Below are 15,752 nucleotides of genomic sequence, written 5' to 3' on the forward strand. Positions count from 1 at the left end.
AAAGGTCCTCATTAATTTTTCTCTGTGGGGAAATGGGCCAACTATTTAGAGCACAGGGTACCATGCTGAAGGCTTTGTAGGGGTTCACACATCTACCCAGGCTGTAGACCCATGAAACAGGAACTACTAATACCCATGATGTGGGTCAGGAAACCAAGAATGAACAGAGCCCCCAAAGATCAAGTACACACTGATAAAGTGGGGCCCTGGAATGAAGGTCCTCTGACTTCTCCAGCTTCATTGCCACGGCACAGAGCTCTCCAACATCAATGGGGACTGAAGAGTCACCTCTTGGAGCTCCCAGGTGGTTCAGAAGTGAGATGTGGGGAGTCGGGCAGTAGCACAGCGGGTTAAGTGCAAGTGGTGCAAAGCACAAGGACCGGCATAAGGATCCCGGTTCGAGCCCCCAGCTCCCCACCTGTAGGGGAGTCACTTCACAGGCAGTGAAGCAGGTCTACAGGTGTCTATCTTTCTCTCCCCCTCTGTCTTCCCCTCCTCTCTCCATTTCTCTCTGTCCTATCTAACAATGACGACATCAATAACAACAGTAATAACTACAACAACAATAAAAAAAACAAGGGCAACAAAGGGAAAATAAATAAATAAATATAAAATAATAAATAAATAAATAAAGCATTGTAAGGAAACAGAGCAATAGGGGCCAGGTGGTGGTACACCTGCTTAAGCACTCACATTATAAAAAAAAGGAAAAAAAGAAGTGAGATGTGCTTGGGAGCACTTTGAGCAGTGCTGTGTTTAGCTCTGCCAGGTCACACTTTCTGCTCCCAGAACAAGGACAGGAAACATATCAGCTGCCTAGACTCTTTGTAGTAAATTTACACATTCAAGATAAAGTTTTTTTTTTTAGCCACCACTGTTATTCTTTTTTTAAATATTTTTAATTTTATTTATTTATTCCCTTTTGTTGCCCTTGTTGTTTTATTGTTGTAGTTATTATTGTTGTTGTCGTCGTTGTTGGATAGGACAGAGAGAAACGGAGAGAGGAGGGGGAAGACAGAGAGGGGGAGAGAAAGATAGACACCTGCAGACCTGCTTCACCGCCTGTGAAGCGACTCCCCTGCAGGTGGGGAGCCGGGGTTCGAACCGGGATCCTTATGCCGGTCTTTGTGCTTTGCGCCACCTGCGCTTAACCCGCTGCGCTACAGCCCGACTCCCACCACTGTTATTCTTAAGGAAATTCAAACATATGGCCACCACCAAAACAGCTAATAGGGTGCTATATATTATTAGCAGCATCCATTGTAACCCCAAACTGGAAGCCATACAGATGCCCATTGGAAGCAGAACAGATCTATCAATTGCAGTGGGCTCACACAAAGTAATACCACACAGCTCTGAGGAGAGAACTTCTGCCACCACCTGCAAAAAAATAGCCAGGAATCTCACAAATAAAATGTTGAACAAAAGTCAGACACAAGAGAAGAGTATATGCCACATAGTTCCTACCTGACTGGGAAATGAGGTAAAATGCATCCTGTTAGAAGCAAGGAGCGGAGAAGGAGCTGGCAGTGGCTGCTCCCCTGAGCTGGACTCCATATGTCTTCAGCTGTGAAAGTTCACTCGCCACAGGGGAGGTGGTTCAGAGCAAGCAGCCCTCATGCATGAGGCCCTGTGTTCCATTCCTGCCTCTGCATATGACAGAGCAGAGCTCAGGTCTCTTTCTTGTTCATAAAATCTTTTTTAAAATTATTGCTACCAGAGTCATCACTAGGGCTTGGTGCCTGTACCACGAATCCACCACTCTCGGTAGCCATGTTTCTCTCTCTTTTAATTTGACAGGACAGATAGAAATTGAGAGGTGGTGAGGGAGATAGGAAGGGCAAAAGAGAAAGACATACAGATCTGCTTCACTATCCATGAAGTTTCCTACCTGGGGGCTCAAACCTGGTTCCTTGTGCACTGTAACATGTGTACTCTACTGGGTATGTCACAGCCTAGCCCCATTTTTATTTTATTTATTTATTTATTTTTTAAGAGGGGTACAATTTAAAAAAATTTTTTATTATTGGGGAATTAATGTTTTACATTCAACAGTAAGTACAATAGTTTGTACATGCATAACATTCCCCAGTTTCCCATATAACAATACAACCCCCACTAGGTCCTCTGAATCCTTCTTGGACCTGTATTCTCCCCACCCACCCACCCCAGAGTCTTTTACTTTGGTGCAATACGCCAATTCCATTTCAGGTTCTACTTGGGTTTTCTTTTCTGATCTTTTTTTTCAACTTCTGCCTGAGAGTGAGATCATCCCATATTCATCCTTCTGTTTCTGACTTATATCACTCAACATGATTTTTTCAAGGTCCATCTAAGATCGGCTGAAAACAGTGAAGTCACCATTTTTTTATAGCTGAGTAGTATTCCATTGTGTATATAGACCACAGCTTGCTCAGCCACTCATCTGTTGTTGGACACCTGGGTTGCTTCCAGGTTTTGGCTATTACAAATTGTGCTGCCAAGAACATATGTGTACACAGATCTTTTTGGATGGATGTGTTGGGTTCCTTAGGATATATCCCCAGGAGAGGAATTGCAGGATCATAGGGTAGGTCCATTTCTAGCCTTCAGAGAGTTCTCCAGACTGCTCTCCACAGAGGTTGAACCAATTTACATTCCCACCAGCAGTGTAGGAGGGTTCCTTTGACCCCACACCCTCTCCAGCATTTGCTGCTGTTACCTTTTCTGATGTATGATATTCTCATAGGAGTGAAGTGGTATCTTGTTGTTGTCTTTATTTGCATTTCTCTGACAATCAGAGACTTGGAGCATTTTTTCATGTGTTTCTCAGCCTTTTGGATCTCTTCTGTGGTGAATATTCTGTCCATTTCCTCGCCCCATTTTTGGTTGGGGTTATTTGTTGTCTTGTTGTTGAGTTTGGCAAGCTCTTTATATATGTTGGTTATTAAACTCTTGTCTGATGTATGGCATGTAAAGATCTTCTCCCATTCTGTGAGGGGTCTCTTGGTTTGGGTAGTGGTTTCTTTTGCTGTGAAGAAGCTTTTTAATTTGATGTAGTCCCATAGGTTTATACTTGCCTTAGTCTTCTTTGTAATTGGATTCATTTCATTGAAGATGTCTTTAAAATTTATGCAGAAAAGAGTTCTGCCAATATTTTCTTCTAAGTATCTGATAGTTTGTGGTCTAACATCCAAGTCCTTGATCCACTTGGAATTTACTTTTGTATTTGGTGAAATATAGTGGTTCAGTTTCATTCTTCTGCATGTTTCAACCCATTGTTTCCAATACCATTTGTTGAAGAGACTCTGCTTTCCCCATTTAATAGTCTGAGTCCCTTTGTCAAAGATTAGATGTCCATAGGTATGGGGGCTCACTTATTTTTAAACTTAATTGAGTCATACACTTTGGATATGTGCATGCTTCTTTCCATTATTCTTTAATATCAATTCTAAAGATATTCTGATCACAGTAATGGAGGAATATGACTGACAACAAATTTCTCATTTCCAAACAATTCTGGTGACCTAAAAGAGAACACCCTAAAGAATGATGTCAGACCTTGCCTATCTCATAGTTTGTAACAGCTTCAGTGTGCTCTTCAATGCCACCCCTTCCAGGGGTCGATATTATCAGCTCCCCCTCCCCAAAGAGCACAGATGTTCCCTTGATGTAGCCTGCCTAATTTCTAGCACCAGCCCTGCCCAGTAGGCAATCTGTGAATTAAAATCCATGGTGCCCATTCTGTGCACTTTGTCTAACAATGATCTAACCCCTGTGTAAACTTCTGAACTCAGAAGGAAATGGATAGAATTAGTTATATAGCAAGAATGCCTGTAGCTAAATCCAGTATATGGAAAATTATGCAAAATAACTGACCCCGGAAGTTGGGCAGTAGCGTAGCAGGTTAAGCACATGTGGCATGAAGCACAAGGACCGGCATAAGGATCCTGGTTCGAGCCCCAGGCTCCCCACCTGCAGGGGAGTCGCTTCACAAGCGGTGAAGCAGGTCTGCAGGTGTCTGTCTTTCTCTCCCCCTCTCTGTCTTCACCTCCTCTCTCCATTTCTCTCTGTCCTATCTAACAATGATGACATCAACAACAATAATAATTACAACAATAAAACAACAAGGGCAACAAAAGGGAACATAAATAAATATAAAAAAATTAAAAGAAAAAAAACTGACTCCAAGCCAGTCTACCAGTTTTTTTTTTCCCTCCAGGTTTATCACTGGGACTCATGTCTGCACTACGAATTCACTGCTCCTAGAGGCCATTTTTTTCTCTCTTCCTTTCTTTCTCTGTTTCTCTTTCTCCCTCCTTCCCTCCCTTCCTTCCTTCCTTCCTTCCTTCCTTCCTTCCTTCCTTCCTTCCTTCCTTCCTTCCTTTTTTAAATTTCTTTCGTGGATAGGACAGAGAGAAATTGAAAGAAGAGGGAAAGATAGAGAGGGGGAGAGAAAGATAGACACCTGCAGACCTGCTTCACCGCTTGTAAGGCGATGACGCCCCCTGCCCCGCAGGTGAGGAGCTGGGGGCTTGAACTGGGATCTTTGCACAGGTCCTTGCAATTTGTACTATGTGTGCTTAACCCAGTGCACCACTACCCGGCTCCTGTCTATCAGTTTTTTAAAGGGAAGAAAACTAGAAGAGCTCTAATTTGAACTGTTAGAATCTTTCCTGTCATCCCATGTCTGTATGATATCTGGTTAATTTAATCTGCTCTGCCCTTTAATCTTCCAGGACAAAACTCTGAGGAACAACATCTAGAGAACCAACAGAGCAAGAGGTGTGAAAACAAACAGGTGATTCTCATAGTTGGGAGGTTAGAGTGAGGGCAAAGAGATCACCTCAATGGTACTTAATATATATATTTAAATTAGAGATAGAGAAGGCAGAGAGAGTGAAAAACACTTCAGCAGTGAAGCTGGGAAGCAGCACACGATCCCAGTGAGCTATTTTTGCTGAACTAAGGTATTAAATAAGTCCTCCACTTTGCAGAATTAATTTTCTTTGGAACATCTTTCTTTGGAAAAATCCTTTTTTTCCCTGGCAGTCTTTCCTTTAGCAACCCTGGAATAAATGGTTTTATTATTGAAATAGAATTTAGCAAATACCTCAAGCTAAGACTTGTTAGGAATATCTGTACTTCCCTCCAATTGTATAGCAAACCTCCTACACTGCATAATTTGTCTAATGCCTGTTTCTTCCAACCTCCAGCAATGTTTTCAGTGTGTCTTCTAAATATATTTGCTGACAAAGAATGCATTTTAGTTTGATATCAATTTTTCCCCTACACATTAGAGCAGCCAGTTTTATTGCAGCACGAAGAGCAGGTGTTTCTGCAATGGTATGAGATTTTGTTTTGCTCCACTGAATTTTGGAAAGTCAAAAAAGGCTTCTAACACATTTATCGTTACCTGTAACATTTGTGAAGTATTGAACTGAGTGCTATGTTACTTGAAATGATATCGAGAAAATAGAGATTTGTTTTCATGTTTTGGGTGCTTCCATTTTAAGCCTCACTGTAATTATGACAGCCTTCTGCCATCATTAGCTGATCTAGAAAGGGCCAATATATGCTCCAGGTGAGGTTTAATGCTAATAGTAGCAGCTATTTGTGCTGATTTGGGGCTCAGCTGTCTTCTTATCGCTCTGACTAGGTCATCATTGTTCACATCTGATAATGGACCTGATGCGAGCTCAAACCAGGAGTAGAAAGGTCAGTTCTGCCACTTTTTTTTTTTCTGTTGTTGTTGTCTGCCTGTGCTTGTATTCTCTTGGTTTTCTTTTTCACTGTGGGCAATGCTTTAACCCCCTTGATGACCTTGTAAGCCTCGGTTTGGTTAAAGCTGGAGAGTAGAATTCACACCTGCACTTAGCTCAAGCGGAGTTGAGAGCCAAGTGTCTGCGGGCCCAGGCCACACTCATCTTGATTGGACAGCATGAATGCTTCCTTTAGGACACTACACTGACAGAGGTAGGCATCAGTGTTAGTCCCTTTGTTAGAGTGGGACATTAGTGACGCTTCCTTCATTGTGAATCACAAAAATGCCATGGAAAGAAGCCCAAATGTTCCCTGGTTGCTTACCTACGTCATGGCAGACAGAACTGGTCAGGAGATTCTCAGGCTCACCTTGGGATCCAGCAGGGTGGGGGATAACTGCATTTCAGTGTGGCCCCCACGTAGGGGTGTTTTTCTGGGGTTGGGGTGGGGTGGGATGGGGTAGGGTAGGGGCTCTGCCTGGCTTGGAGGTTCACCTGACTGTCTGTTAGGTGGCTGCTGTGTGTGTCAGCCTCACTGTGCTCTCACCCAGCCTGCTTGGATGGAGGCACCACAGGAGGAATTTTTATCACCTTTGGCATCTGGAAATGCTGTGCTTCCCCACTCCCCCTCCCGCCCCCAGCTGTTTAGTTTTTCACTTGAGGACAGTACTCAGTCTGTCTTCCTTTTTGCTTTGACTGCTGAGAGCTCAAAATTCTTTTTGATTTTCTTCTTTTTCGTTTTTTTTTTTTTTTAGTGGTTGCCTTTTCTAAAATGTAGGGACTCTAGATAGGCATTCCTGACCTTATTTCTCTCACCTCTCACCCTAGATCTCACAACTACTAGATTTTTTTTTTTGGCTTTTTTTAAATGACATACTTAATAGTGATATACAAGATTATAAGATAATAGTGGTATGTTCCCCACCACTTTCACCACCAAAGTTCTGTGCCCCCAGGTCCCCAAGGATAACCACCAAAGTTCTCCCAAGGTCTTAGAGATGGGTTGGATGTCAGGAAATTGTGAGGATGTGGTTGAGCTTGGCAGGATTTGACCTGAGGAGTGTGTCTATCCTGTCAGTCTCTCTCTCTCTACCGAGAGGTTGAGCAAGAAGGGACAGGAGTAACCGCAAAGGTTTGCCCCATCTTATCAGACTCCCTGCCTCACAAAGCACCTTGCATTCCTGGTACTATGGCCTATCTACATAATCATTGTTTTGCCTGAAAGATCCCCACCCATTCCATTCCTTTGATCTATCTTCTTTCTACCCTCAAGATCCTCCCTGCCTGCAGGGTAGTATTAATCCTACAAGTTAAAACCCTTGCAACAGTTGCTAAGGAAGTTTCTACCTTCCCAGCCCCCTTTTGCCTTTCTCCGCCCCTTTCCTAGCCATTTTCGTTTCCGACTTGCCACTTCCAGGTCTGCCCTTTAAAAGTCTTGGCTCTCTGATCAATAAAGATATTGCATTGCCTCGCTACCACGTTTGGTCCCTGAGTCATCTCCCTCGAGTCGCTGAGTGAGTGGCAGCCCAGGCTGGCTCCGGTCAAGTTCCCTCCAACCCAGAGAGTAAGCACCCAGGAATAGGCACCCCCACACTAGCCCAAAAGTTGGATATTATTATTTTTTAAATAATTTATTTACTTATTCATGAGAAAGATAGTAGTAGAGAGAAAGAGCTAGACATCACTCTAGTTTGTGTGCTGCCAGGGATTGAATTCAGGACCTCATAGTTGAGAGTCCAATTCTTTATCCACTGCTCCACCTCCTGGACCACTATTTTTCTTGGAAAATTCACGTGAGACTACCAGACTTAAAAAAAAATGTAGCTGTTTTTAGGGTGTTGCAACTATTTATTTAATTAATTTATTTTTTGCCTCCAGGATTGTTGCTGGGGCTCAGTGCCAGCATAACAAATCCACTGCTCCTAGTGGCCATTTTTTCCTCCCCCCTTTAATTTTATTCAATAAGACAGAAATGAAGAGGGGGATGGGATACATAGGGGGAGAAAGATAAATACCCACAGACCTGCTTTACTTCTCGTGAAACATCCCCCCTGCAGGTGGGGTGCAGGTGCTTGAACCTGGGTCCTTGCCCTGGTCCTTCCACATAGTACTTTGTGCGCTTAACTGGGTATACTGTGTAGCCCCCCAAACTATTTGAACTTTCAGTTTTTTTCTTAAGTTGCCTCAAGTCCTTTCAGATAGGGGCTGGGCTATAAATAAGCTATTGAGATTATTATCATTCACTATAAGCTACTTAAACTCTGTTGCCTAAGGAATGACATTGATTTAGGGTATGTATTAAAAAAAAGATTAGGGGTGCTGGATGGAGGTGCACCTGGTTAAGCATACACATTACTATGCTCAAGGACTCGGGTTGGAGCCCCAGCTCCTTACCTAAAGGCAGGAAAATGAGCCACACCCCAGAGTTTCTAAGACTGAGAAATACAAGTTTCATAGAGAAAGAGGAACGTTCCTGCTGTCTTATAGTTTAAGAAGGCAATAGTTATTACTGTAACCAAGTTATTTGGAAATTTAGTTAACTTTGAAAATCCCATAGTAGGATTTGCTGTATCATACAATACCTCACCATGATTTATGCCATTTAATGCTATTTACATATAGCTGTTTCTTATATAGTGACACAACCAGTTGCTTCTGGTCTAAGATTATAAGTGATTTAATATTTCAAAGAAATAGTCATTCTTAGAAATGTATTAGCAATTTAAGCCTACTTTTAAAATTGAATAAGGTTATTAATTTGAAACCTTAAGCACTTAGATTGAAGGAATATATACTCAGAACTGGGGTCTATGCACCAAAAAGTTAGAAGGCAGGACACATCATGAGCAGTAAAGCAGATTTTTTAAAAATTAATTTATTTAAAAAAGGAGACATTAACAAACTATAGGATAGGAGGGGTACAACTCCACACAGTTCCCACCACCAGATCTCCGTATCCCATCCCCTCTCCAGATAGCTTTCCCATTCTTTATCCCTCTGGGAGTATGGACCCAAGGTCATTGTGGGTTGCAGAAGGTGGAAGGTCTGGCTTCTGTAATTGCTTCCCTGCTAAACATGAGCATTGACTGGTTGATTCATACTCCCAGTCTGCCTCTCTCTTTCCCTAGTGGGGTGGGTCTCTGGGGAAGCGGAGCTCCAGGACACATTGGTCATCAGTCCAGGGAAGTCTGGTCGGCATCATGCTGGCATCTGGAACCTGGTGGCTGAAAGGAGAGTTAACATACAAAGCCAAACAAATTGTTGAACAATTATGGACCTAAAGGCTGGAATAATGCAGATGAAGTGTTAGGGGGTACTCACTGCAGACTCTTGTGTACTTTTGCTTTCAGGTGTATATTTTGCCCTAGTTTATGGATATGCTCTATCTCATGGGACCTGGTCTATATCTAGGTTTTGGGACTTTGTTAGGAAGTGAACTGCCTGGAATGGAATTAGAGAATACTATGAAAGGAAAGGTCTCAACCAAGTAATGAAGCTGAAGGGTTGTCATTCCACACCTGAAGTCTCTGAACACAGTCTGAAGTGAAGCATGCTGAGGTGGCACTTGTTGCGTTGATTATGTTGGGATTGGCGGATGCAATATCATTTGGTATGAATTGAGAGAAGCGTGCAAGAAAGTGAGCCCTACCATAGATGTTCCAGGACAGAGGAAAATATAGGCTCTATAGTGGAAATGTGAGCTTCCTGCTGTCTTAGGGTTCAAGAAGACAATAGTTATTGTTATCACCATATTATTTGGTAATTGGGTTAACTTTGAAAAGTCCCTTTGTTAGGATTTGCTGTATAATACCCAACATCTTATATATAGCTGTGCCACCGGTTGCTTCTGTTCTCCCTGGTCTAGGCTTTTGAGAGAGTCAACATATCAAAGACTCAGCCTATGTATTAAAAAGATTCAGTCTGTGCTTTAAAAAGTTTGAGACATATAATCAATTTCCCCATCTCATATTAATTAAATAGTTATTTATGTGACTACAAATTAATAGGAGTGTACATAAACACCATTCCCACCACCAAAAAACTGTGTCCCATCCCACCCACTCGCCACCCTGGGAAGCCGAATGTCCACCCTTACCCTCACCCCAGGGTTTTACTTTGGTGCCCTACTCCTGATTTAGTCAGATCCTGCTTTTAGTTTCCCTTTTTGTTCTTCTCTCTCAACTTCTGTTGATGAGTGGGATCAGCCCATACTTATCTTTATCTTTCTCACTTAGCTTACTTAACATAATTCCTTCTAGCTCTATCCAAGATGGGTCAGAGAAGGTGGGAGTAAAGCAGATTTGTAGGTGTCTCTTTCTATCTCTCTCTCCTCAATTTCTCTTTCTGTCCTATTAAATGTCCTATTAAATTAAAAAGAAAAAGGATTTGGGGGGCTGGGCAGTAACACACCGGGTTAAGTGCACATAGTAAGAAGCACAATAACCTGCTCAAGGATGCCAGTTGGAGACCCTGGCTCCCTACCTGCAGGGAAGTTGCTTCACAAGTGGTGAAACAGGCCTGCAGACATCTTTCTCTCTTCCTCTCAATGTTCCCCATCTCTATCAATTTCTCTCTGTCCTATAAAAAAAAAAATTGAAGAAAGGGAGTCGGGCTGTAGCGCAGCGGGTTAAGCGCAGGTGGCGCAAAGCACAAGGACCGGCATAAGGATCCCAGTTCGAACCCCGGCTCCCCACCTGCAGGGGAGTCGCTTCACAGGCGGTGAAGCAGGTCTGCAGGTGTCTATCTTTCTCTCCTCCTCTCTGTCTTCCCCTCCTCTCTCCATTTCTCTCTGTCCTATCCAACAATGACAACAACAATAATAACTACAACAATAAAAAAATAAAAAAAAAATAAATAAATAAAAAATTGAAAAAAAATGGCCACAGTAATAGTGGATTTGTAGTGCTGGCACCTAGTCCCAGCAATAACCCTGGAGGCAAAAAATAAAAAGACAGTTTCCTATTTTTAGTGACACCTCTGTATTTCATGAATCCAAAGTGCTATTAATTCCAGGAGGCACTTCCATCTCGGAGGTGTCAGAATGTCAGAAAATTGGAAACACTGATATAAAGATAAATTTTTGGTTAGAATCCCTGCCTAGTCTCAGAGATATGGGGTGAGATGTACACTTTAGAGTCAGTGAGATGTGGCATATTTACAGTATTAAGTATCTTCTAACATTTGAAATACACTGCTGTGTGGTTCAGGGTATGACTTCATGGAGAGAAAGGTTTTGGTTTATGGGTGATCCATGGCTTTTTTTAATATAAATTTTTAAATTATCTTTATTTATAGGATAGAGATAGCCAGAAATTGAGAGGGAGAGGGGGGAAAGAAAGGAAGAGAGACAGAGAGACACCTGCAGCCCTGCTTCACCACTCATGAAGTATTCCCCCTGCAGTTGGAGACCAGGGGCTTGAACCTGGGCCCTTGCGCATTGTTACATATGCATTTAACCAGGTGCACTTCCCCCTGGCCTCTGGGTGATCCATGTTTTAAAGAGGGCTGTCTCCTTAGGGTGAGCTAAAGTTCTGCTCCATGACTGCCAGAAGGGCATTGGTTACTAGCCTGACTTACATGCAGGGGTTCAAATATGAGTTTCAAAACAGGACTTCTGATGAGTGAATTCTACATGCAGTTGGAAAATGCATTTAAGAAAAGATATTTAAGGACCAGGGGATAGCATAAGGGTTATGCAACAGACTTTCATGCTTGAGGCTCTGGGATCCCAGGTTTAGTCCCTGAATTTTCATAATAAGCCAGAGTTGAGTAGTGCTCTGGTAAAAACTAAAGTATATTAAAGATCACTTTAAACTGTGCTATTGTTTTGCTTTTTTTTTTTTTTTTTTGCCTCCAGGGTTATTGCTGGGGCTCAGTGCCTACACCATGAATCCACTGCTCCTGGAGACCATTTCCCCCCCTTTTGTTGCACTTGTTGTTGTAGCCTTGTTGTGTTTATTATTATTGTTGATGTTGTTCATTGTTAGATAGGACACAGAGAAATGGAGAGAGGAGGGGAAGACAGAGAGGGGGAGAGAAAGATAGACACCTGCAGATCTGCTTCACCGCCTGTGAAGGGACTCCCCTGCAGGTGGGGAGCCGGGGGCTCCCCTGCAGGTGGGGAGCCGGGGCCTCAAACCAGGATCCTTAGGCTGGTCCTTATGCTTCATGCCAAGTGTGCTTAACCTGCTGCACTACCGCCTGACCCCCTATTGTTTTGCTTTTAACTGACTTTAGAAAACATTACTCAACAATAGAAAAATGAGCTAAAGACAGATTATTCTCAGAAGAAAACACAAATGGCTAATAAACATTTGAAAAAAAATGTTCCATCTTTCTTGTAATCAAAATAATGCAAATTGAAGCAGTGGGATTCCACTTTTTGGTCTATAAAATTGACAAAGATAATAATGACAGTCAAATAGAAGCAAGATAGGTGCTTTCATACATTGTAATGTGAGTATAAATGGTACAACTTTTGTAAAATATAATTTACTAATATGTGTTTAAATGTTGTTCAAATATTTATTTGTAATATGCTCATACCTCTGCTCAGCTTCTAGGCATCTATTCAGTCAACTGCTTTACAGCTAACACATTTAATGATTTATATGGGAAATATCTGTACCTTGTACTTGGTTTGTTGTGAACCTAGATTATTATTGTTTTCTTAAGAATACAACACTTTTTTTAAAAGTTTTTTTTTTTTAATTTTTTAACCAGAGCACTGTTCAGCTCTGGCTTATGGTGGTGTGGGGGATTGAACCTGGGACTTTGGAGCCTCAGGCATGAGACTCTGTTTGCATAGTCGTTATGCTATCTGCCCTCCAAAAGTATTTTATTTGTTTATTTATTCCCTTTTGTTGCCCTTGTTTTATTGTTGTAGTTATTCTTGTTGTCGTTGTTGTTGGATAGGACAGAGAGAAATGGAGAGAGGAAGGGAAGACAGAGAGGGGGAGAGAAAGGTAGACAACTGCAGACCTGCTTTCACCGCTTGTGAAGGGATTCCCCTGCAGGTGGGGAGTCAGGTGCTAGAACCGGGATCCTTCACGGTCCTTGCGCTTTGCGCCATGTGCGCTTAACCCGCTACGCTACCACCTCACTCCCGAACCTACATTATTTTTAAAGAAGAAGATGAAGACTAAATGATATGATACAGTGTTATTTATTTATTATTTATTATTTATTTTTTACTAAAGTACTTTTCAATACTGGTTTATGGTGTTGTCAGGGATTAAAACTGAATGTCAGAGCCTCAGGCATTAAAGTCTTTTTAATAATCTCTATGCTGTTTTCTCAGCTGTGATTCCTTTCATTGTTTCATATTCTAAACCCAATCAGTTCCAGCTTTTAATTATTTAAACTCTATCCAGAATCTGACCATTTCTTACCACCTGCACTGCTGGGACCCTGACCTCGAGCTCCAGATCCTCTTGCCTGATTGTTATACCAGACACCTTAGTGGTTTCTTGCTTCTGCCTTTGACTGCTTACAAGTTCTTCTTAAAAAATATTTTATGGTGTTCACTTTGGCAGCACATATACTAAAATTGGAATTATACAGAGAAAATTAGCATGACCCCTGTGCAAGGATGACATGCACATTCGTGAAGTGTTCCGTATTTTTCTTGTCAATCATTAAATCAATAAGAATATTTTATGCATTTATTTATTTATTTTACAAAGAGACAGAAGTTGAGAAGGAAGGGGAAGAGAGAGAGAGATATGCCTGCAGTACTGCTTTACCCCTTGTGAATCTTTCCTCCTGCAAATGGGGACCAAGGGCTTGAACCTGGGTCCTTGAGCATTGTAACATGTGCATACTACTGGGTGTGCTACTGCCTGCCCCTTAACAATTTATTCTTAATGCAGCAGCCAGGTAGTCCTGTTAAAATGAAGTTAGATCATATCACTCTATGCTTAGAAACATCATCTCTCATCTTTGCAGAGTTAAACCCAGTCCCTCAAAACCATCCTACTGGGGCCTTCTGCTCCCTTTCTTCTGCCTCAGTTCTTTGGACTGTGTCATACACAAATACACACCTTATTTCCTCCTGTTTCATTTTTGGTCACTTCTCTAGTATACTGTTCTTGTTCCTGGAGGAAGCTAGCTAAGGTCCTGCCCCAGGACCTTTGCACAGGTCTCTTCTGCCTGGAGTGGTCTTTCTCCACATGGCTCAGTTGACTGTACATGTTTACACATCCATCAATTTCCATGACTATCCTGTTTGCACTTATTCCTCCTATATTCCATATTCCCCTGCCTTGCCTTAGTTTTTTTCAATAGCATTTATCACCATTTAACGTATTACACATTTTATTTTATTTTTAAACCAGAGCATGGCTAAGCTCTGGTTTATGGGGGGGTGGGACTGAACCTGGGACTTTGGAGCCTGAGGCCTCAAGTAGTGTTAGTTGCATGCTGGAAAAATTAATAGTGAGGTAGGTAGCATGAAAACTATTTTGTTTCTTGAAAACTCAAATGAGTTTTAAATATTCACATACCAGAGAATACCATTTGACAGTTTATAGGTGATAGGTTTTTTGCTTTTTTTTTTTTCTGTTAGACAGTTTACTCCCCGACATTAAGGAATCTGATACTTGACTAATTTTCCTACATCTCTGAATTCATAAGAGAGGAATTATTTCTCCAAATATATTTCAAATTAGATTCATTACATTGTGAAGATTCAACAATAGACATACATCACATGCACAATGAAAACATCCCTTTCTTGAGCCGAGTGGTGGCACAGCGGGTTAAGCACACATGGCGGAAAGTGCATAGACCAGCATCAGGATCCCGGTTCAAGCCCCCGGCTCCCCACCTGCAGGGGGTTCGCTTCACAGGCAGGGAAGCAGGTCTGCAGGTGTCTATCTTTCTCTCCCCCTCTCTGTCTTCCCCTCCTCTCTCCATTTCTCTCTGTCCTATCCAACAATAATGACAGCAATAACAATAACAATAATAACAATGACGATAAACAATGGCAACAAAAGGAAAAAAACAACATACCTTGTTTTCTTTTGCCAATGCCATCTTCTACCTCAAAGATAGACTGTTAACAATTTGTTCTATGTCCTCCTAGGTCACCACTGTCCCATAGGGCTGTCTCTTTTTTTCTGTTTTCTATCTTCACTAAAACAATAGCTCCTAGTCATAGGTAGTTACTGAGCACTTGCAATGTGGCTAGTGTGACTGAGAAACAAAATAAAAAAAAATTGAGTCTTAAGTAATTCTTTTTTTTATTATTATTTATGTTATTTATTCCCTTTTGTTGCCCTTGTTGTTTTATTGTTGTAGTTATTATTGTTGTTGTCATCGTTGTTGGATAGGACAGAGAGAAATGGAGACAGGAGGGGAAGACAGAGAGGAGGAGAGAAAGATAGATACCTGCAGACCTGCTTCACCGCCTGTGAAGTGACTCCCCTGCAGGTGGGGAGCCGGGGCTCGAACCGGGATCCCTATGCCAGTCCTTATGCTTTGCGCCACCTGCGCTTAACCCGCTGCGCTACAGCCCGACTCCCGAGTCTTAAGTAATTCTAATTTGAACATAAATAGCCCCATGCAACTGATGGCTACCATATTGGACAGCACAGTTCTCAACTACTTCTATACAATTACTCTCTTTAACCATAAGTGATCCTATACTATATAACATGAATGCATATTGCTTTTTTAAAAATATTTATTTATTTATTTTCCCTTTTGTTGCCCTTGTTGTTTTTCATTGTTGTTGTAGTTATTGTTGTTATTGGTGTCGTTGTTGTTGGATAGGACAGAGAGAAATGGAGAGAGGAGGGGAAGACAAAGGGGGGAGAGAAAGATAGACACCTGCAGACCTGCTTCACCGCCTGTGAGCGACTCCCACTGCAGGTGGGGAGCCGGGGCTCGAACCGGGATCCTTACACAGGTCTTTGTGCTTTGCGCCACATGCGCTTAACTGCTGTGCTACCGCCCGGCTCCCCTGCATATTGCTTTGTGACTTGCTTTTTGCATGCAGTGAACCATCTT

At 42.0% G+C, this 15,752-nt stretch overlaps 1 protein-coding gene and 1 non-coding gene across 7 annotated transcripts in view; both read left to right on the forward strand.

The window, feature by feature from the left end:
* PCYT1B (phosphate cytidylyltransferase 1B, choline) overlaps window positions 1-15,752 on the forward strand; it is a 140,718-nt gene that overhangs the window by 14,827 nt on the left and 110,139 nt on the right. The window contains exon 2 of one of the 6 annotated variants that reach the window (XM_016193033.2): window positions 5,639-5,697. The exons of the other annotated variants lie outside the window; for them this stretch is intronic. Within the exon in view, the coding sequence (XP_016048519.1) occupies window positions 5,639-5,697 (59 nt within the window). The remainder of the gene's footprint in view (window positions 1-5,638; window positions 5,698-15,752) is intronic. 6 annotated transcript variants of the gene reach the window in all.
* Window positions 13,261-13,367, forward strand: LOC132536000 (U6 spliceosomal RNA). Its single transcript, XR_009547701.1, has one exon. It is a non-coding gene; the product is annotated as a U6 spliceosomal RNA (small nuclear RNA).

This window comes from Erinaceus europaeus, chromosome X, assembly GCF_950295315.1.
Source record: "Erinaceus europaeus chromosome X, mEriEur2.1, whole genome shotgun sequence".
In the NCBI taxonomy this organism is placed as follows: domain Eukaryota; kingdom Metazoa; phylum Chordata; class Mammalia; order Eulipotyphla; family Erinaceidae; genus Erinaceus; species Erinaceus europaeus.